Below are 20,239 nucleotides of genomic sequence, written 5' to 3' on the forward strand. Positions count from 1 at the left end.
CACACAAAAGCCGCGGAGCTTGACTCGATTCGTTGCAGCTATTTTGATATGATTACGCATGGACAAGAGTGTTTTCACGCAACAAGAGTTCGCCGCCATCACTAAAGATCGCTGAAGCCCTCCCAGGAGTAGAGTGTTCAAAATTATTTATTATTTGATCCTTACTCCGTCCAGGGTTCGAGGAGAATCATCAACAAACCTCTCATCCCTTTCCACTCATAGATCGTCTCATTACGAGTGCCATGTAACCTAAACCCATCAATAGACTTAAGCCTTCGACTTAATAATATCCGCCGCCTTCTCCGCAAGCGCGTACGTAGGCTGACACGTATTCCCGCCCGGCAACACAGGCATGATACTAGCGTCAATAACCCGTAAGTTCCGCACCCCGTACACCCGCAACGTCTGATCCACCACGCCCCCCAGCTCTTGCGGCATCATCGCCGCCGTCCCCGCGGGGTGGTAGTCCGACGGCGTCAACGCCGTCGCGACCCAGTCGCCCAACTGCGCGTCCGTGACCACCCCCGCCCCCGGCGCGGTCTCGCTCGGCCCCAACTCCTTCAAGGAAGTCTCAAAGTGCAGCCGGCGGTAGAATTTCACCATCTCCACCAGCACGGCCCGCTCGACCGGGTTGGCCAGCGAGCGGTAGTCGACGACGGGCTCGGCGCCGAAGGGGTCGCTGGCGTTGATGCGCACGTGGCCCCGGCTGAAGGGCTGGTTCAGGATGGGCTGCGAGGCGCCCGTGGTGGGGTCCATGCGGTAGCGGGCGAAGACGGTGCGGGGGGAGCGCATGACTTTCGCGAGATCCTTCATCTGCGCCGCGTAGCCGGCGGCCACGGTGGGGTCGGTGCCCGCGGCCAGGTAGGCGGTGTGGTCCTGGGATTCCAGCTGGGCGGCCAGCTCGGCGAACTTGTCGGGGGCGATGGCGGTCAGGGGCAGCCAGCCGGCGAGGTTGCCGTAGGCGATGGAGTGGGGTCCGGTGCGGTTGGCGGCCCAGACGTCGTCGGCCCATTTCCCGAAGGCCGGGTCGGCGGTCAGGTCGTTGGCGTTGGGGTGGATCTGCGCGAGCCCCGGCAGCGCGATGAGGGCCCCCGCGTTGGTGTGGTCCTGGAAGTTCTCGCCCACGCCGGGGAGGTCGACGACGGTCTCGAGCCCCGCGGCGGCGAGCACCTTCTTGGGACCCACGCCGCTCAGCTGCAGCAGCTGGGGAGTGTGCACGGCGCCCGCGGCCAGGAGGACCTCCTTGGTGGCCTTGACGGTGGCGACGCTTTTGCCGTCCTTGGTGTAGAACTCGACGCCGGTGGCGGCGGTGCCCTCGAGCAGGACGCGGCGGACGGCGGTCTCGGCCATGAGGTGGTAGTTGGGGCGGTCGCGGTGGTTGCTGTAGTGCGCGTTGTTCGCGTAGGAGCGCTCCGCCTTGACGGGGTCCATGAAGGTCGGGTACCAGTAGATACCTGCACTGCCAGCGCCACTGTCGGACACCATCTCCACGCCGGGCATCTCCTGCAAGGCGCTCATCAACGGGTCTAAGTGGTCATGTATGTCAGCAATAGTTCAAGGCCCCGTTCACTTCTTCGACAAGGGGCAACGTACCGAGGCCTGGGTATTGGAAGCTCGGGAAGCTAGCCTGGATTGGCGAGTGGGCGCCCCAGTACGAGGTGTCGGTCGAGATGTTGAAGCGCTTCGCCAGCTCGGCAGCCGGGGGGTTCAAAGTCAGACCCTGTAGTCACGAGAAGTCAGCAAAGGTCGATGCCAAGTCTTCAACCATATCTCTGTTCCGATCCCTACTTACCTTCTTGAAGTACGGCAGCATCCCGTCCCAGCTCCAGCCCTGCGCATTATCCGGGAACAACGCCCCCCAACGGTCGTAGTCCTCCGCCGAGCCACGGACCGTCATCATAGCGTTAACACCCGAGCTACCACCGACCATCTTGCCGAGCCACACGTCAGTAGTGCGTCCGCCCAGGAACTCCTGGGGCGCAGACGGGAAAAAGAACCGGGGCTGGCGTTGGGTGCCGCCGCCGGTAACGGGCAAGACATCCTCGTCGGGGGCGAAGATGCCCGCCTCGAGTACGAGCACCGTCACTTCGGGGTCCTCGGTCAGGCGGTCGGCCACGGTGAGGCCCGAGGTGCCGCCGCCGACGATGACGTAGTCGTAGGCCGGCAGCAGCTGGGAGCCGTCGCGGATCTGGCGCGCCTGGTGGGCCGAGGGCGGGATCGCAAAGCCAAGCGTCGACGAGGCGGCGGCCAGAGTCCACAGGAGCGACGAGCGCGTCGAGAGGGACATGGCGATGAGCGCGAGATGGGAAGGACAGTGGAGCGAGGCGAGCACGCAAGACTGCTTAACGAGAGAGATCGACCGATCGATCTTGCTCGACTACAAAAGAGCGAAGAGGTCAGAAGAGCCTGGCTGGGACGAAAGGAAGAAGAGAGGCCGATCGGCAGGGCAGGTATCATCGTGCAGTTTATAGTCTCGGACCGCCCAGGTCCTTCTCCTCGTGAACGAGTAAGTATCTCATCCCCTTAATCTCTTCTAAACTAACACACCGTTCTTCGGCGAAGACGGACTTCTCCGTCCCACCCAGCCTTCGGACCCCGGGGCGCCAAGAACGAACGGGTTGCATTCTGCAAGGAAGGGCCCGCCACACACCGCGTCTACGTCGAGGGGCCCCGCCGATAAGAGATTTATTGCGACTAGGGATCGACCCGGGTTCGAATCGAACCGATACACGAGCAAAACTGGTTCCTGCTTAATCAACTGTGCCACATGCGCGCCGAGACTTGTAATTTCCCCGACGAGGTTCCCGTGGTTGACGACAGGCCGCAGAGGCCATGACAGGGCTGGCGGGGGCTAATGGACTGGCTGGCGGCCCAGCTGCCAGCGATCATCGGTCTACACGTTGCCCTGTGGGTGGAGATGCTGCAACGTATGCCCCGAGTACCAGGCACAGGGACAATAAAGTTTGATCTCGCCCTGGATTTGTGGGCTGGATACAGCCAATTATTGCTCGGCTTGGCATCGATAGCGTACAGCCCGCGTATCCACCCCGACTTCACCGCATTTGAGGTTTATGAAAATCAAGTCATGGAATCTCGAGCGTTATCAAGGGTGTTGTTTACCATGTACTACGTTTACATCTAAGATGTGAAGAACTTTCACTTAGTAAGGCAGTCTTCGTCAGGGGCTCGCAAATCTTGAATATTTTGTCTAAACCTTGATGTTGACCCTGGCCCATTCTTCTGTGTTTTTGTATTTTTGAAAAGGGGTAATTAGCTATCATGCCATATTATCAAATCATCCGCTCTTGCAGAGTTACATACTCAGCCCAACCATGGCTTCACACAAGAGCAGCCCCTCGCTCTCCGGTATGAAGCCCAAAGGCGAATTCGGGCGAGGAACACATTGCTGAGCGCCGGGAAGCTCGATCCCTCCTACCCGGCCAATAGCCGACGGACCCTGGCGCTGATGAGTTCTGCCATCACCATGCCCGCCGCTCCGGTCTCCATCGCCTACCCGTCCCTCTCGTGGTGGTTGCTCACGCACCCGCCTACGAGGTCGAGAGCTCGGTTGCGCGACGCCGCTCCTTTCCCGAGCAGCACGCGCTTGATTACGCCGGGCACGAGTCGGCGCGTCGCGAGGAGCTGGCTCGACGGGTCGCCGGCGTGTAGGAGGAGTTCGCGGGTTTGCACGACGGAAATCGGCCTGTTGGCGCGGCCGCACTCGAGAAGGGGGTTTGGGATACTCACAAATACAAGGCAGAAGCCCATCCGACTCCCGTGCGCCACAGCGACACCGATCCGACCCCCTATCCGCCCGTCTCGCGGGGGGAGGCAGCCGTGGTCGTGCCGCCGGGACGAGTCGGGACTCCGCCCGATCCTGACGGCGGGCGCTCGCCCTACCGAGCCTTCTGGTGACTTTTCGCTTTACCCACTCCTCCCTCACCTCGACCGCTCCAGCGTTGCGATAGGACAGCCGCACTTCGGCTTTGATATCGACGGTTATGTCGCCCGGCTCCATGATGAACGAGGGCATGATTGAGTGGGCGAGTGAACTACCTATTTTGCTAATTGGACCTATGTAGACCCGTTGGAACTTCCGCGTTATGGGCAACTGGTTGCGTTCGATACGTATATAGGCCAAGCTCCTTGGACAAAGAGCGTACCAATATTCAAGCCCATCTCAAAGAAAGAGTGAAAGATTCTTTTGAATCGGAACAAGGGCTTTGTTCTCAGGGCACCTTTGGCTTCGAAAACGTGGCGTCCAACCTTCAGGCAGCTTCATCACAACTGCAACTGTGCTTCAGAATTAATCAGGAGCCATAAATGGGAAATCGAACGAAGCAATGTTCTTCAACAGCAAAAGTGAGTTTCATGATTTATCCAATAGTCATACGTGCATGCCAGCTTTGTGCGAACTGTCCCAACACCGCATCCCTATCCGATCCCCCTTTTTAACATTCCAAACTCCCATTCCGCCCCGCCCGTAACGATCCCGCCTTCCCCTTCCGCCTCCGTATCCTCAACCGCGCACCGTCTGAAAACCCCAACGAGCTCGCCGTGCCAATATCAATCCCGAACCGCGCCCGGCGGCTCTCCTCGCTAGGTGTCGTCGTCGACGCTCCGTCGATATCCGCAATTGTAGTAGTGCTTTCCGTGTCACTACCACCCAATCCCATTTCTTCCCGGAAACGCCCCCTTCCAATCCCCTGCTTCATCTCCACCAAAACCGTCCTTGAAGTTGCTGCCTTCCACTCATCATATCCGTCTTCACTTGCCCCATCGGGTCCTCGTTTACCCCCACCCCCATCCCGCGCCCACCACCCCAAACTAAACACCCACCCATCCAACGCCCCCCTTAGCCCCCGGTCCGACATGAGCCCCAGGTCCGCCGGCAACGTCACCACGTCCCGGTCGCACAGCTGCGACCCGGCCAGGAAGCCCAGGACGCTGGCGATGGTGTAGGGCGCGCGCGGCAGCACGCCGCGGAGCCGGACGGAGCCGTACGCGACCAGGCCGAGCAGGGCCATGCCGCCCAGGAGGGCCTGCAGGACGAGCTTGGAGGGTTCGTGGATCGTCAGGCGGCGGACGGTGTATTTGGCGGAGCCCTTGATCGGCTTCGTCGTCCCTACTCCTTTTCGTTGGTCTTGCTGCTGTTGTCTACTGCCGCTGTCGCTGTCGCTATCACTCGAAATAACTGGCTCGCTCTTAGCCGGCGGCGAAGCCGTCTTCCGCCGGAGATTCTTGTCGAGGATGTACGCCACGATCTCCTGGTACTCCCGCGTCACCGCCCCGATGAGCCTCGGCACGTTGCCCGGGCCGGTGAGGTCTTGGATGCGGGTACCGTTCGGTCGCTCCGAAAGCTGGTAGAAGAAGTTGTCCATGTCCCCAAAGGACTTTTGGAGGAGCGGGAACTCGGTCCAGTAGTCTTCCGTCAGGGCCGAGATGTTGAAATGGAGCGGGGATGTGCCGTTTCGTAGTAAACGCTGTTCGGACGGTTCCACGGGAGAGAACCGCCAGGCGAAATCGCGCGAAATCCGGTCGAGGCGGGGGTTTCCGTGGTAGGTCACTTCCGCATCTAGCTGCTCGATCCCCTGCACACAGACGAGGGCAGTGACGTCGGGCCGGTTTGGGGACTCCTTCGCCGGCCGGGTGTTCCCGTTTTCGGCTTGGGCGACTATCGCCACAGAGTACGGGCACTGGCTGCTGTTGTCCCTCCCCGCCGTATTAGAGCTGAGGACCTCACGGTATGAACTGAACCATTGCCCGTATATGGAGCCGGAAAGGTTAATAACGTCTTGTTCCCCTTGTCCGCGGCATATCGAAGGGTGCGTGGTATTAATACTAAAGTCCCATGAGTACCCAACATCGATAGGGGTCACCAAGACATCCTCCGGCGGGACCTGGACGCAGTCCAGAACGGGGCGAAGTGCGGGAATGCCATAGTATGTGTAATTCAAAACGAGTGGTTCCTCGTCGCTCAAGTAGGAAGGCTCCCAAAAGACCCGTGCCAAGACCGCATTATCATCCAGGATGAGTTTGGAAGCCGCCGCGCCTCCGTGGCGGATATTGTTCAGCTCCCTCATGGCGCCGCCGTAGTCCTCCTGGCTGCGGTTGAGCCCGGCTACGTCCCAGGTCTGGGCCAAGGCGCTCGACGGCCTCTCTACCCTCATCGGCGGGGTCGGGATCCACAGGCCCGACACGGCGATGGTGAGGAAGGCGCCCAGCATGGCGGCTAGGTAGGAAGCGGCCACGCCGATGTGGCGCGGGCGGAGCGATCGGTAAAACACTGTCCAGGGAAACAGGCTGAGGGGCGAAAAAGCGATGGTGTCTTGCGCGGGGGCACTGCCGTGGCTCAGGCGGGTAAATGGTATGAGCGAGCCTATGGTGAACTCGAGGTTGCTGAACATGGTGGCCACCAGAAATACGGCCAGGGTGCAGCTTATGCGGATGGCGTAGAACGAAGTCATCGATCCTGAGACGTCGAGATCCAGCAGCCCATTACGCTCCATGGACAGCCGGAGCAAGACCTCGAGGGCGGCAATGAGCAAGATGGGGTAGGTGAGCGTGGCGATAATCACAGGAAGTCGTGCCGTTTGAGGTACCCATCCGCGTTGTCTCGTGGTAGTCATCTTAGGGGGTAGTGTACCCGTCCTCACCCCTGGGTTCTCGGACAGCTGGAGCGAGGGTCGTGACCCCGAGGTATCGAGCCAGAATTTCGTGCCAGCGAGCCCCATCCTCAAAACACGTCCCCGGCATTGGTCCGCATCCTGGAGTGCCATCTTGGCGGAGGTACTGTCGGACAGGATCGACGCATGGACAGCTATTGAGCTCGCGTTCCCGAGCTCCCACCGACTCTTTGGCAAACTCAGGAGAATGCCAATGCAAACAATAACTGATAAAACGAGGGCTGAGACCATGATCCAAAGCGCAAAAGGCGCCAAGTGAAGTCTGTCCTCGCTAACCAGCCCCGTTCCTTTCGACGTATCATTGGTCTGGGGCACCAACAGCGAGGTTCGCGCGAACTCATTAGCGAGGCCCGTCAGTACGGTCTTGCCATGCTCTGCAAACTTTACCGAGGGCAGGGTCGCCAAGCTATGGTTCGGGTAGCCGGCTGTAGCGTGCATGAGCTCGAACAAGGCGTTGAAGGTGGTTTCCAATCGGTCCCACGAGGACTCGGGCGTCGTTGTGTCGGCAAACAGGGTGGACGAGGCATTCGCTATGTCGGACCGTACGATGGTCCCGAGGTCGTAATTGGTCAGGTTGGGCAGCAGCGTCGCCCCTGTAGTCGACAGGTTGGTGTTGAACTTGGGCTTGTCCATATTCGCTAGTCGATGGGCCGTGGCCGAGAAGATGCCGTATTCGATTTTGCAAATTGCGGCCGCCCATGCCCCTGGCGTGTAGGTGGTATTGTAAATCCTGTTCACGATCTCCTCGTCGGGGATGGGAATCTGGTGGGCAGTGAACTGTGCTATGGCAATGGCGTACCGCGTGTCGTTTGTCGAGCCTCTGGTGCAATTGAGTGGACTGAACACTTCGGCCTGAGTCTTGAAAGTCGCAGTGCCGTCAGGCCGTTCCTCCGCTATTTGGTTTCCCAGAAGCACCAGGTTGTTGCTGGCGCACGTGTCGGATTCGATTCGATACAGCAAATGCTTTTCTTTCTGCCACGCCGAGTTCTGGGTGTCATCAACCAGCGTGGCCGGCTCGCACGTGACATTTGGGAGAAAGAGATCGACGAGTATTGAGGTTTCGGTCAAATTCAAACCCGCACTCGAGATCTCATAGTCTTGGTACACCGGATCACTCTTACCGGTGTACTCTATGTCGCCGGTACTGATCGCAGTCTTGCCTAGTCCGGCTAGATACGACCAGCTAGATTTGTCGGAGCCGAGGAAACGAGGCTTGAGCTCGCCTGCCTGCATCTGGTACTCCCAATCCCACTCGGTTTCCAGTTCAAGCGTTGAATAAGCAGGCTCCGTCCACAAGTTGGACCCGGAGAATCGGCTGGTGTACTCGACCGGTACCGTCACGGATTTCTCAGAGGGCCCGACGAAGAATACCGCGGTGGAGGCGAGGATGACCAACTTGAGAAGCACGAAAACCAACACGGAGGCGGCTACCGGATAGTGGCGAAGCCGGAGTGCTCTGAACAACGTGAAACCGATGAAGGGAGAAGTATAGTCCAGGAGCACGGACTCGGAAGCGGGAGCCGGCCCGGAGAGCAGGCACCACCACGGCTGGTTCAGGCGGTATATGCTGTCGACGCGGCGCCACAGACTCAGGATGACGGCGAGAATGGCCGTGGGGCCGTAGGTCCACAGGTAGTGGTTGTCGTGCCATCGGAGTTGTAAGCCGCGCTGCTGCAGCGCGAAACGGTACAGGAAGACGAGGGCGGCGATGCAGGCGACGAAGACCAACAGAAAGGCGAGCACGACCGACTTTCGAAGCCAGATGGGACGCCTTACTTTCTTCTTCCCACCCCCAGGGTCAGGCCCATCAGCCGTGCGGGCCGTGGGTGTGTGAGGGAACATCTGCTTAGTCCTCTGCGTTGGGCAAATGGCGGTGATGGATTGGAAGAGAAACCGAGGTTGGACAAACAGCTCGGGGAAAATAGCAGCCGGGGAGACGTCCATTCGCGTCGCTGCAGATCTGCATTGCGGCACAGCATCGCACCAGCATCTGCGCGATGCCAATCCTTCCGCGGACCAATTAATTTGGAGAAGGACGTTGTTCCTGTTGCGGCGCAGCTGCTTTGAAATAGCCGCCGGTGATGTTTTGTGGGGACGTCGACGACTTAAGCAACTATGCGGATCCTTCTTACATATGCTGTGTTTGTTTTCACCACTTAGTCTAACTCTATAAAGAATTTATTTCTATGTGAGTGGAGAATCAGTATACAGAAACCTGGGGGGATCTAATACTAGGACTTCGGGTCCTTTCCGGGGGGTAGGATCTTTTTACACCTACTCTTATCGCCCAGTATTATCAATATCCTGTCTTCTCGTAAGAGTCTCACCACTACGGTGTATTCACTTCCGTGGATGCCAAAGATCCTATGTACTCGCCACTTATACCCAGGCAGGCATCGTCTCCGTATTCTCTCATCTTCTCCCGTCCCCCAACTTAAACATTCTCACCCCCCGCCCCATCCTTCGCCGCCTCATACCCCAACATCCCCTCCCGCAACTTGCCCAGCGCCAGCATCAACGCCGTCAAGAAAGTCCACTTGCCCAGCGGCGCCGTCGCCGCCTCCAACTCCCCCTCGAGCCCCGCGAACTCGGCCTCGTCCAGCACCAGCGGCTCCCCCTCGACAGGCAACCGACCGAGCAGCTCCGCCGCCATGCCCCAGCGCAGCGCCTCGCGCAGCTGCCACCGCACGGCCGGGATCAGCCCGTCCGGCAGCGCGGGCTCCCGCATCGACGTCGCCTGCCCTTCGGTCAGCAACTGGTTGGCGCGCTCGCCCAGGTGGCAGAGGCCCAGGTAGCCCTCCGGCGCCAGCACGGCGGGGTAGGGCAGGCCTGCTTTACCCGGGTGTTGGTGGTCGACGGGCTGGCCGCAGGCGATGCGCGGGTCGCTGATGGAGGACGGGTCGGCGGTCGGGAGGAAGAGTTTGGGGACGTAGAACATGGGTTCCAGGAACGTTAGTTGCGGTTGTGGTGCGCGCTGTTGTCGTTGCTGGTTGTGTTGCGAGAGGCTGGTGGTGTTGCCGGTACTGTTGTGACGCCAGTCTGTTTCCGGGGCCTTGCGTAGGATGAAGGCGATTTGGACTTGGCCGTACAGTCCCTCCTCGCCGTGCATGTGGAAGTCGCCCTTGTCGACACACCCCTCCAACTCCGGCCAGGGGGTTCCGTAGGACGGGCTGCAGATGTTGGCTCGGACCTCCACCGTCAGCCGGAAGCGGGAGTTGGGGCTGATGGGTAGCTGTATGATTGGGTCGGGTTTTCCGTAACGCCACTTCAGACCCGGCGAGGCGTAGATGGCTTCCGCAAAGTAGCAGAGGTGGAAGATCGATGCCTTCTCGTTGTTGATGGCAAACTGAACATCACTTCTTCCCAGCGTGTTGCTGCTGGAGGGGGAAGAGGCGGCTGGGGGGCTACTGGCTGAGATCTGTTTGGCCGAGGACTTCGAGCGCAAGTGATTATGGTACAAACCCATATCGAACTCGGGTCTACTGCTCGTTCCCCAGATCTGGTTTCCATCGGCGCCGGGGCTATTTTGCGCTACAGTTGGGTTGGCCATTGCGGTATTGAAAAGGCTATGGATCTGCTCGCCGCTGAAGGAATGCTGGGGTCTGCTTCTTCTCACACCCGACGTGGTTTGGTTGTCTGGCTCCTCGGCGTGGGGAACGTTTTGTGTGTCAGCTGGGCGGTTCATGGCCTCATCGACGGATTGCTGGACCTCTATCGAGCTCGAGGGATACTTGGGCAAGGCATTGCTGTTACTTTCGTCAGACATGGTTGTATCGGATATGAAGAAAAGTCGAAGGTCCGACGCTTGGGGATTATCGGTTTGTGTAGGTTCTGCTTGAATGGCGATAGAGGTATCGAAATGACATTGACATGTTGAAGGGTTCGCAGTTATTAATGCATGGCATGTTTGGGGGCAATAAGGTGTTGTTGGGCTTACTGCCTGAACTGTGTGTGGTGCCTTCCCTTTCAGCAAATTCTTTTGTTTGCGCTATCTGCGCCTTCCAGGGAATACAATAGATCAAAATGTTGCACTCACTGTATATGAGTGTGTGAGTAGATATGAAAAGAAACAGAAACCACTGGGCGCCAAAAAGTGACCGCAGAGGGAGTCGAACCCTCCTGCCTTTAAGCATATTGAATAAGAATACTACCGCTAGGCTACACCGGCCCGGTCAAGGGAGTATCCTGTCAAAACAATTTATTAACCTAAGGTAGGAGCTGAATGAGTTGGGTGAGAAGGATGGTTGAGCGGGCAGGTGCTCCTTACATAGAGTTTGAGGCGGACATGGTTCGTTGGAACGGGTTACCAGTCGAGGGCCATGCATTAAACCGCCACATCGGCTCGGGTGCTAAGTTACAGCCCCGACGGATGTCATTGTGCCTTTGTAACAGATTGGACAGGTAAAGAAGAATAAGGTGCATGGCGTCCAGTGTCCCCTATAGAATGAGACAATACAACTATGCGCCTTTGTTATTTCACAATGCCCCTTGTACCTACAGCAACTTCCAGCCCGAGGCCAGTAGTTCTTACAAATACAGGCATTGGCTCCTTCGCTGATTCCCTCTCTCCATTCCTGCTAGCATATACCAGAACCCTTCCTTATTCGCACAGCTACCTTTTTCATTCCTCAATTCACTTACCTTCGATCTCAATCAGCCCAGTCGTCAAAATCCCCAACCAAACCATGGCATCCTCCACTTCTCCCGCTCAGCAGCAGGAACCCGCCAAACCCCTCCCCACCTTCGCCGTCGAAGCCGAAGGCAGCCCCTGCCGCCTCGTGATCCGGGGCGTCCTCCTTCCCGGCCGGGCGACCCTGCACCACGCCCCCTTCGGCGAGTGCCGGTGCCTCGAGTCGGACGACGGCGCGATCCGGTACTGGATGAACTGGATGGAGCGCGCGTGCGTGACCGAGGGCCTCATCACGCCCGAGCAGGCCCACGCCCTCTTCCTGGCCTACTCGGCGCCCACGTTCCGGGCGTGGTGGCAGCCGCCCCTCACCGACGAGGAGGAGGAGCGGGAGGTGCTGCGGGAGGCCGGGGCGGCGGCGCGGGTGCTGGGGTTCGATATGTTTCGGGCGGTGCAGGGGCGGCTAAAGGAGGGGCAGTGGGGGCTGAAGATTACCAAGGTCGAGGTGGTGGCCCCGATCAGCGAGGAGAGGCTGATTGAGATGTTCGGGGAGATTATGACGTTTGACGACTACGACGAAGAGGAGAGTTACGACGAAGAAGAGGGGAGTGATGATGATCTGGTTGACGACGACTTTATTTAGTATCAGGCTTAGTTCATAGGTGGATGTAGGTAAGTAAATTGACAATAGGTCGTGACGTTATTCATAATGGAGTGGCTATTAATAAACACAAAAGGATATTCGCTTTCGTTTTCCAAAACTTTATGTGAACCACAACCGCCGCCAACACGAACAGATGAGTGACCCCAATCAAAGACATCCTTACTAATGAACTACAGCACCAAGTGCGTCTATGAGCACCCCAATAAGTAAGTAATACCTAGGCTAACAACGACGCTTTATTCCTGCAACGCCCGATCCACATCCCCCTGCACCCTCCCCGTACACCCAAACCTCCCCCCCCCCCCTCCATATCCCCCTCCTCGAACCCAACACACTTCCAGCAGTTGAGCAACCGGTCCGGATCATACTTGTTCTCCACCTCGAGCAGGCGCGGGTAGTCATCGCCCCAGTACGCCCGTCTCCAATCTCTCGTAAACGGGTTCGCCTCGTTCTGGTACGACCCCCCCTTATCACCCAAGCCATCTAGGGTCTCCGCCTGCCGCGTCATGTTGCCCAGCCGCACGAGCGCGTCGAGCCGCTCCTCGTAAGTCGCGTCCCAAGCAAACGTCCCGCTCGTCTCGAAGTGCCACAAAGCCCCGTACCAGGCAGGCGTCATCGACGTCCCGTGCTCGCTCTGCGGCCGGTTCCAGAGCGCGCTGCCGTTGTAGGTGTAGGGCGTGGTCACGGGCGTGTACATGGTCTTCGGGTCGAAGCCGAGCCCCTGCGCGCGCCGCATGTAGGCGATAATGTCGCCGCGCGCCTCGGGCGTCGCAAATTTCTCGTTGGGCAGCACCCGGCTCGAGACGAAGGCGACGCGCGCGCCGTTGCGGGCCGAGGCCGGGTCGGGCTGGATGTATTCATCCCAAACGGCGCGGAAGCTCTCGCCGACGACGATGGTGGAGGTTCCGCCGTGGGCGAGGGCGAAGTCGGTCTGTCTCTTGAACGCGGCCTTGGCAGCGGCGGCGCCGTCGTCCGATGACGTGAAGGCGGGCAGGGGGTTGACGTGCACGACGTAGGTGCCAGTGACGTGGCCGCCCCAGCCCGTGCGGCCCCACTCGAGGGAGTCCTCGAGGAGCAGCTCGACCCACTCCAGGGCCGTCTCGGAGGTGATGTCGCTGGGCAGGCGGATGTCGGCGTAGGCGATCGGCATGCGGGGCTCGACGCGGTGGGTGGCCGACAGCACGACGCCGAAGGTGCCGCCGCCGCCGCCGCGCAGGGCCCAGAAGAGGTCGGGGTTCTCACAGGCGGAGGCGGTACGGGACACGCCGTCCGGGGTCACGATCTGGAATTCGACGACTCGGTCTGCACCCAGCCCATACACCTGTTGTTATAAGTTAGCAGTTAAATGGAACAATGGATTGTCCGAGTGAAAGACTAACAGGAGAAAAAGAACACTGTGACCACCACCCATGACCTATCCGCCCGAAACAGCCACAGTGGGGAAGTAAGGGCCGAGGATGGTCGAGTTGTGCTCATCAGCAAAAGTGTAGGCATCTTGGACCGTGACCCCGACCGCCACTTCCATGACAACACCAATACTGGCATCGCATTCCTTGGGTGTGAAAGACTCGTGGTGCGTCATGCCCTGGAGATTATGGGTCCAGAGATTTAGGGTTCCCTTGCCAGAGCTACGAATCATGAAGTCGTGTCTGTTCTGTGTGTTAGTCATATGCATCTTATTGGATATAGGTATGGAGGTCAGTCTTGCTTACCCGCTGTTCTTAATAGAAATATCAACGCCATTTTCCTTAGCGAACTTGAAGGCCTCACTGGCATCCGTCTCCGACTCGACGCTGACGTAGAACGACGGCACGCTCCCCTGGTTGCAAACGCTGTCAGAAGGTGGCATGCCGGCCGGGACGCCCTTGTTGTCGAGCAGGCACTGGTCCAGGGGGTCGGCGATGCACATCTCGCTCTGGAGGCTCATGTAGGAGGGGGCATTGGTGGTCCTCAGCAGGCGCTTGGTGTAGTCTTGGCGGAGAGTCGCACAGGCGGACTTATCGACCGCGCTCGCGGTGTCGTTGTAGGACGGGAAGCAGGCGAGGGCCAGCGGCGTCGCCGTCTGCAGACGACCGGCGAGTGTGGTGTTCAGGGCTTCCCAGGAAGGGGCGGCAGCCGCGGCGGCGGCGGCGGCGAGGCCTAGGAAAAGGGCGGCGCGGTCCATGGTGGGAGTTCTTGGTTAGCGACTGGGGCTCATGACAGGCTATTCGAATCGAGTAGAATGGACGAGGGGAACATCACCTTAAGTATTCAGGCGTTGTAGCACACACCCATGCTGTGGTACCGGCGGGCAGGATCGAAAGGGAGGGCTTCGCATGGCCGTTATTTGGTTGGCTTCGCCGACTTGCCTCCAAGGGATGGGAGGCCGTTAGACATGTGCAACCCCAGATTCGCAGGGGTCTCGAGGATGGGTTGCCCAAAGCGGAAGGATGGTGTGGACGAGTCGACCGCATAGCAGCGACTTCCCACTTCCCCGCATCGGACCAGTCATTGATTCGCGCTTCTCCCGACTGGACTGGGAGCCAAGAAAGAGTTCCTCCAAAGAGATGATACAGTTCCCGTCCCTCATTCTTCTCTAGAGGCTCGTTGACAAGTAAGGCCCCGCTGAGGATGGGCGGCCACAGTGACATGGCCCGAGCTTGGCGGAAACGATGGGCCCTGGGGGTCTGGGGTGCGGGAAGTGAGACTCCACCATGCATGTTGTCATATGTCAGCCGAATGGCAACATCGCCTGGTTTTGTGAGGGATACTGGTTCATTCGGGGGACTTCCAACTATAGACTGACCGGCTTAGTTGAGTGCCGTGTTTGTACCTACCAGATATGAACAGGTTGGCAACTCAAATTTGGTATTATTACTTACTACTTGGGATGCGCGGGGACATGCATTCACTGGAACTTCTGGGCCTAGGCACGCACCACCTCTTTCGGGACAACGCCGACAGAAGAGGGGACGCGTCGCGAACAAAGGGCGGAAATTCCACATGTCTCTTTCACCCGTCATCGCTAAGCTTCATAGAAACCTTAGTGGCTGTTGTGTTGAAGAAACTAATGCCGGTCGCGCTTCGGTCGCAAGTCGGCCGTGTATCGGTGGCGCAAGAGTTACTTACTTATCCTCTATCCGAACATCGTCAAGGCCGCACTTCGTTATTACTGGGGTATATACTGGTCCCAGACGGCGCGAAAGATCTCGCCGATAACGATAGTGGAGGTGCCGGCGTGGGCGAAGGCGAAGTCGGTCTGTCTTTGAAAAGCGGCCCTGGCGGCAGCGGCGGTCCCGTCTTCGTCCGACGTAAAGGCAGGCAGCGAGTTGACGTGCACGACGTTGGAAACCGGCAGATTGTAACGGGTGGTAATAACCAGTTACAGCGCCAAAAACAAGTTTCGAAATATTACATGGAAATGAATGCAGCACGGGAGTCACACAATTACGAAGAAAGCTTGCTATGGAAGGATGTATTCATGAAATCCTATGGAGAGTCCTGAGGCATGCCGCGAGGCATCCATTATGTTCCCCTGCCAAACCAAACCCAGAGGCACAATGCTTTCTCGCATCGTATCCTGTAGTACTAGAAAACCTTAGCCCAAATGGGCGCATAACGAATCTCAGCTTGAAGCCGAACGAGTTTCACCGGGGCGCTGCACGAATTTCACCGGGCGCTGAACGAGCTTCACCGGGCGCTGAACGAGAGAAAACTCAAGCCTCGTTCTCACGAAGGACCTGCTCCTCGGCAGCGACAGCGAGGGCAGCTTCCTCATGCTCCTCAGCAGCCATAGCCAGGAGGGCGAGGGCACCATCCTCATCCTCCTTGGTAGGGGCCTTGGAGGCGGCGGGCTCATCGTCCGCGGCAGACAGCTTAGAAGGACCGGCGCGCTTGGCGCGCTTAGTAGGAGTGTCGATGGTGCTGTCACCAGACGCCTTGCGTTTGGTGCTGGTGGACTTACGGCCCTTGGGCGTAGCGGGAGCGCCCGGGGTGGCGATGGTACCAGGAGGACCATTGAAGGTGCTACCAGCAGCCTTGACCTTCGAGCTGATTTCTCCCCATCGATTCTTGGCCGTCTTGGTAGTATTGGCGATGCCCAGTTCGACGATCTTCTCGTACTAAGACAGCCATGAGAGTCAGTCGTTTGCTGTGAGGAAAGATCGATCGCATGAAGAGAAAGAACGATGGTAATAATACTTACATCGATGTAGATCTTGTGGTCGAGGCACTGCCAGGCGACACACATGAGGGTCTGCTCAAGCTCGGTGAAGTCGCTGAACTGAGCGACCTTGGACTTCAGGAGGGCGTCCTTGACCTTCTTCTTGCCATCGCCCAATCGGTTCTTCGCCGTCTTCTCGGTGTTGGTACCGGCAAGACCCATGAGCTTGGTGGCGTCAGGATGGACCTGTGGTACTGTTAGTTGGGCGTTCAAGGGAAGGTCTTTGGGAATTATGATGGTACCTGGTCAATGTCAACGGCGTGCCAAACACCGACCATGAGCTCGCGCTCGCGCTGGGTGAAGCTGTCGTAAGAGGCCATGACGACAGTTGGTGATGATGATATTGAGATGGGTGCAGATATGCGACAGAGAGTAAGGTGAAAGAAAGAGTGAGGTAGACGCGAGTTAGACGCAAGTTAGACGCGAATTAGACGCGCGTGGTGATGAGTGGGAAGTTGAAGGGAAGAGGGAAGTAGACGCGAGAAGACGCAGGTTAGACGCGAATCAGACGCGCGTGGTGATGAGTGAAAGTTGGAGGAGAGAGTGAAGTAGACGTAAAGTAGGCGCAAAGTAGACGCGCGCGGCGGTGAACAGAATGATCAAGAGAACAAGAGTGTGTTGTCTTGGTCAAGGGAAGTTGCAGTCCCGAAGACGGGAAGGGAATGGGATTTTATGGGAGGAAGTCGGGACCAATGTGGGAAGGGTTGGGCACAATGATCTTGTGAATAGAAGGGTTTGGGAGAGGTGAAGGGCGGGCACAAGAGAAAAAAGAAGTGAAGTAGGGCAGGCCAGCTGTTCGACGAAGGAGCAGTGGTTAGCAGACGCGCCTCGCTCACTTCGAGGTCACCCAGAATACAATCGCGGGCAGTCTTTTGTTTATTCCTCTGGCTGGTCAACCCCCAGGGCCTACATTGTGGTCTGGTCGCGCCAAATAACTACGCTGATACCTAGGAGATATGAAGTAAAATTCGTATTGTCTACACGCGCGTCTCACTGCCATGCCCGCCTGTAACAATCGAACCCTCGTCTCGCGGGAATAGATAAAATCACTGAAAAACCGGATATTATAGAAATCAGATAAAACGTATGAATGCCAGAGTGTCTCAGTCACGAACTACCCATAGGAGAAGACATGATTGAATTTATTCACATTGAGCTGTACTGCCGGTATGATGCGCTCAAGTCACTGTGCTGTAGTCCTCATGTTGAGGAGAAGTTGTGATGTGCAAGAAATACGCTTGACTGCCATATCAACGCCAACTCTGTCAACCCCAACTCCGGCAAAATGAGTCGAAAAAAACCGCCTTCAGCCGAGTGCGCCTTCGACTATGACAGATGAGTCGATGCGCGAACGTTTTCGTGATTCGGGCGTGGTTTGGTGGTGTGGTGGTGATGTTTGCAAAGAAAGATAACAGAGAGTGCTTTGGTTGAGGTCAAGGGATTGTCAACCTGTTTTGGCAAGTTGCGGGGTAAATAAATCAGGCAGGCACGTCACAAAATATGGAAGGCACGTTAACTGTTTAATTTCTACCAGTAATTGTGCCTCGGGAACTCGTTGTATACGGCATGGCAATGCTACAGATCCAGGCGACAGATAATGGCAGGAACGAGCTACACATTCCATGCCCTGAGTGTTCCAGGCTTTCGCTACATAAAAGTCTAGTTCGGGGCATATCACACCTAGCAGATGAAGGGTTTGTCATGTCCTTGTTGCAAATAACGAATATGGTCTATCTCTTTCTGTAATCACAAAATTGGGCTTGTACTTCCCAGGTAGTGTTGTCAACCTACCAACCAACTCCCTTACCAATGCCTAGTTGAGAAGAAAATACCCTTGGTCGGTTGACGAGAGCATTGGTGTATTTGTATTTGGTTGCCTGATGAACAACACTGCTCCCAGTTTGAACCTCCTTCCCAGCCCTGTTGTGAGGCAGACCGACCTTGACAGTAATCACCCCACATATACGAGCATCCTTTTCCCCCAGGTTCCTTTGGTATGTTCCTAACCCATCCCCTTTGTCTCGTATCTGATATCTACCTTCCATGGGAAATCAGGTTTCCCATCTACAGTCCATCTCGAATTCTTGCCCTTACGGACTGTGATTTGATCCAAGGAGTAAGCCGTAGCCAAAGGCATCAGTCGCCAGGTGGCTCACTAGCTGGCAGATAGTGACGACGGTATGATCCTGTTTGCTCTCTCCTTCTACTTATGTTTGCCTATTTGAAATCTCACTTACATACAAACAGAAACGAAGGTCACATATTTGACGATGAATAAGGCTTTGGTCGATGAATCTTATGCCATACAGCCACACTCGCACCATTCTACCCTGAGGCGATCTCACTAGAATGGATACTCGACACTGAATATGGCAGCCTACTATAGCACAAAACCAACAAGTAGAATCAGGGATACACCCATTCCGGTTACACTGCCACCCAATCGCTCAGAATATCCGTTCCGATTGACATTTGACCTATCAAACAACCTCCCCGAAATCCACAAGCCCCGAAGGCCGACCATATATACCCCTCCACACTTAAAGCAGCGCGGAACGCGGCCGAGCAGCAGTTCAAGATTACGTCTCTACGAGCTGCCGAGACCCTGGTGCGTCTGGATACAGGTTTCAATAGTCTCGCTCAAGCTCTTGGCTTCGGCCTGGAGGTCCGAGGCACGGGATGGGACGTTGTCCATGAGGCTGAAGGCCAGACTCTGGAGGATACAAACACAATGATTAGTTAGCGTCGTTAAAGAAGAGCGTTCCCTTCCATTAGATAATGTCCATCGGGGTCCCTCCCGCTGAACGAGGACAACAAATTCGCGGACCATGCCAGCGGGGTACCTGGGGGCAATAAGGACTCACGTCGGTGACACTCTCGTCTTGGCGCAGCACGGCGGCCACGGGCTGCCCGATGAAGGGGACCTGCTGGGACATGCCGGCCTTGCCGGTGAGCGTCTTGAGCAGCTCCTGATGCACGCGCGCGAACTCGCGGAAGGCGTCGCAGATGGCGTCGGACTCCTTGCCCTTGGGAACCTCGGCCATGCCCTGCATCTGAGACAGCGCCGTGGACCCGGCCGAGACGATGTCCTTCAAGCCCGCGATTATTTGCTGACACGTGTTTACAATCATTAGCCGGGCTGTGTCTCCTCGTTCCTCAAGTCAACAACTAAGGGGAGAGACGGCGAGGGGTTCAGAATAACTATTGGGCAATTCTTACCGGGTAGGGTCCCTGCCCGATCATGATCAGCGGGCCATTGACGATGGTGATGGACTGCGCCGGGGCCTGGAGGTCTTGCGACTTCTGCGTCAGGCCCTTGATGTGAGTGGCGACTTGCTGGGGCGTATGCATCTTGAAGGATTAGGATGGATGATCTTTGCGAATGGTATAAGAGGAAGCAAAGTGATGGTTGCCGGCAGTGGAAAACTTCAATAATTCTAGACGACTGCGTTGACTTTTTATACGCGAAACACTGCTATTGTATTCCGCTTCCCGGTATTTCTCTACTTCTCCCTCTCTTTCTTCTAACCTGACTGACGTAACCTGGCGAAGCATTTCGTCACTGCGACACCCGGGCTGCGCGATCGTCTCCATGCCAGTTTTGCTTCTTTGTTTCTTATGCCCGGTCATCGGTAAATGTCTGCATATGCAGTCGTGAGACAAGGCGACTGCGGGTGCTCAACTCAAGGTTCAGACTAGACAGTTAGCCATACCGCCAATTGGGTTTGAGATCTGATAGGCTGTCGGTAATGCAGGAACCTGGGCAAGTGGCTGGCTGCTAACCCCCTTGCAGCTTGGCACGGGATGTCAAGCCAATGGGACGAAAGAAGATCTGAGACTGTATCAGACTCCCGCGTGTCAATCTGACCGACAGAGGCTTACTTTGCTTTTCCTACCCGTGGCACCGGACAACTTGCCACTAACCTAGGTGCAAAGTGCAACCTATCAGATAAGAACGGCATTCGGACTGGAAAGGAATCGGCCCATGTGCAGCACCTCAATTGGTGTGTACGTTTTGAGGTCCTCACGTCATTCAATGCATCCTTAACTTAACTATCGAT

At 57.1% G+C, this 20,239-nt stretch overlaps 8 protein-coding genes across 8 annotated transcripts; 1 reads left to right on the forward strand and 7 right to left on the reverse strand.

Moving 5' to 3' along the window:
- Nucleotides 1-267: 267 nt before the first annotated feature.
- PG985_008134 (alcohol dehydrogenase) lies at nt 268-2,287 on the reverse strand (the record flags this gene model as incomplete). The annotated part of the gene is made up of 3 exons (XM_066827902.1): nt 268-1,526; nt 1,594-1,720; nt 1,793-2,287. 3 exons carry the CDS (start codon nt 2,285-2,287, stop codon nt 268-270), a joined length of 1,881 nt encoding a protein of 626 aa, XP_066682814.1.
- Nucleotides 2,288-3,313: 1,026 nt separating this feature from the next.
- Nucleotides 3,314-4,018, reverse strand: PG985_008135 (uncharacterized protein; the record flags this gene model as incomplete). The annotated part of the gene is made up of 1 exon (XM_066827903.1): nt 3,314-4,018. One exon carries the CDS (start codon nt 4,016-4,018, stop codon nt 3,314-3,316), a length of 705 nt encoding a protein of 234 aa, XP_066682815.1.
- A 433-nt stretch (nt 4,019-4,451) lies between these two features.
- Nucleotides 4,452-8,528, reverse strand: PG985_008136 (uncharacterized protein; the record flags this gene model as incomplete). The annotated part of the gene is made up of 1 exon (XM_066827904.1): nt 4,452-8,528. The coding sequence occupies one exon, from the start codon at nt 8,526-8,528 to the stop codon at nt 4,452-4,454; it is 4,077 nt and encodes a 1,358-aa protein (XP_066682816.1).
- A 592-nt stretch (nt 8,529-9,120) lies between these two features.
- On the reverse strand, nt 9,121-10,452 carry PG985_008137 (uncharacterized protein; the record flags this gene model as incomplete). The annotated part of the gene is made up of 1 exon (XM_066827905.1): nt 9,121-10,452. The coding sequence occupies one exon, from the start codon at nt 10,450-10,452 to the stop codon at nt 9,121-9,123; it is 1,332 nt and encodes a 443-aa protein (XP_066682817.1).
- A 919-nt stretch (nt 10,453-11,371) lies between these two features.
- On the forward strand, nt 11,372-11,956 carry PG985_008138 (uncharacterized protein; the record flags this gene model as incomplete). The annotated part of the gene is made up of 1 exon (XM_066827906.1): nt 11,372-11,956. One exon carries the CDS (start codon nt 11,372-11,374, stop codon nt 11,954-11,956), a length of 585 nt encoding a protein of 194 aa, XP_066682818.1.
- Nucleotides 11,957-12,139: 183 nt separating this feature from the next.
- Nucleotides 12,140-14,141, reverse strand: PG985_008139 (uncharacterized protein; the record flags this gene model as incomplete). Its single annotated transcript, XM_066827907.1, has 4 exons — nt 12,140-12,147; nt 12,269-13,298; nt 13,413-13,626; nt 13,690-14,141. The coding sequence occupies 4 exons, from the start codon at nt 14,139-14,141 to the stop codon at nt 12,140-12,142; spliced, it is 1,704 nt and encodes a 567-aa protein (XP_066682819.1).
- Nucleotides 14,142-15,672: 1,531 nt separating this feature from the next.
- Nucleotides 15,673-16,498, reverse strand: PG985_008140 (uncharacterized protein; the record flags this gene model as incomplete). Its single annotated transcript, XM_066827908.1, has 3 exons — nt 15,673-16,077; nt 16,161-16,364; nt 16,421-16,498. The coding sequence occupies 3 exons, from the start codon at nt 16,496-16,498 to the stop codon at nt 15,673-15,675; spliced, it is 687 nt and encodes a 228-aa protein (XP_066682820.1).
- A 2,267-nt stretch (nt 16,499-18,765) lies between these two features.
- On the reverse strand, nt 18,766-19,529 carry PG985_008141 (uncharacterized protein; the record flags this gene model as incomplete). The annotated part of the gene is made up of 3 exons (XM_066827909.1): nt 18,766-18,891; nt 19,043-19,288; nt 19,398-19,529. 3 exons carry the CDS (start codon nt 19,527-19,529, stop codon nt 18,766-18,768), a joined length of 504 nt encoding a protein of 167 aa, XP_066682821.1.
- Nucleotides 19,530-20,239: the final 710 nt, after the last annotated feature.

The sequence above is a fragment of the Apiospora marii genome (assembly GCF_038362585.1).
Source record: "Apiospora marii strain CBS 49790 chromosome Unknown utg000005l_segment0_segment0, whole genome shotgun sequence".
Lineage (NCBI taxonomy): Eukaryota > Fungi > Ascomycota > Sordariomycetes > Amphisphaeriales > Apiosporaceae > Apiospora > Apiospora marii.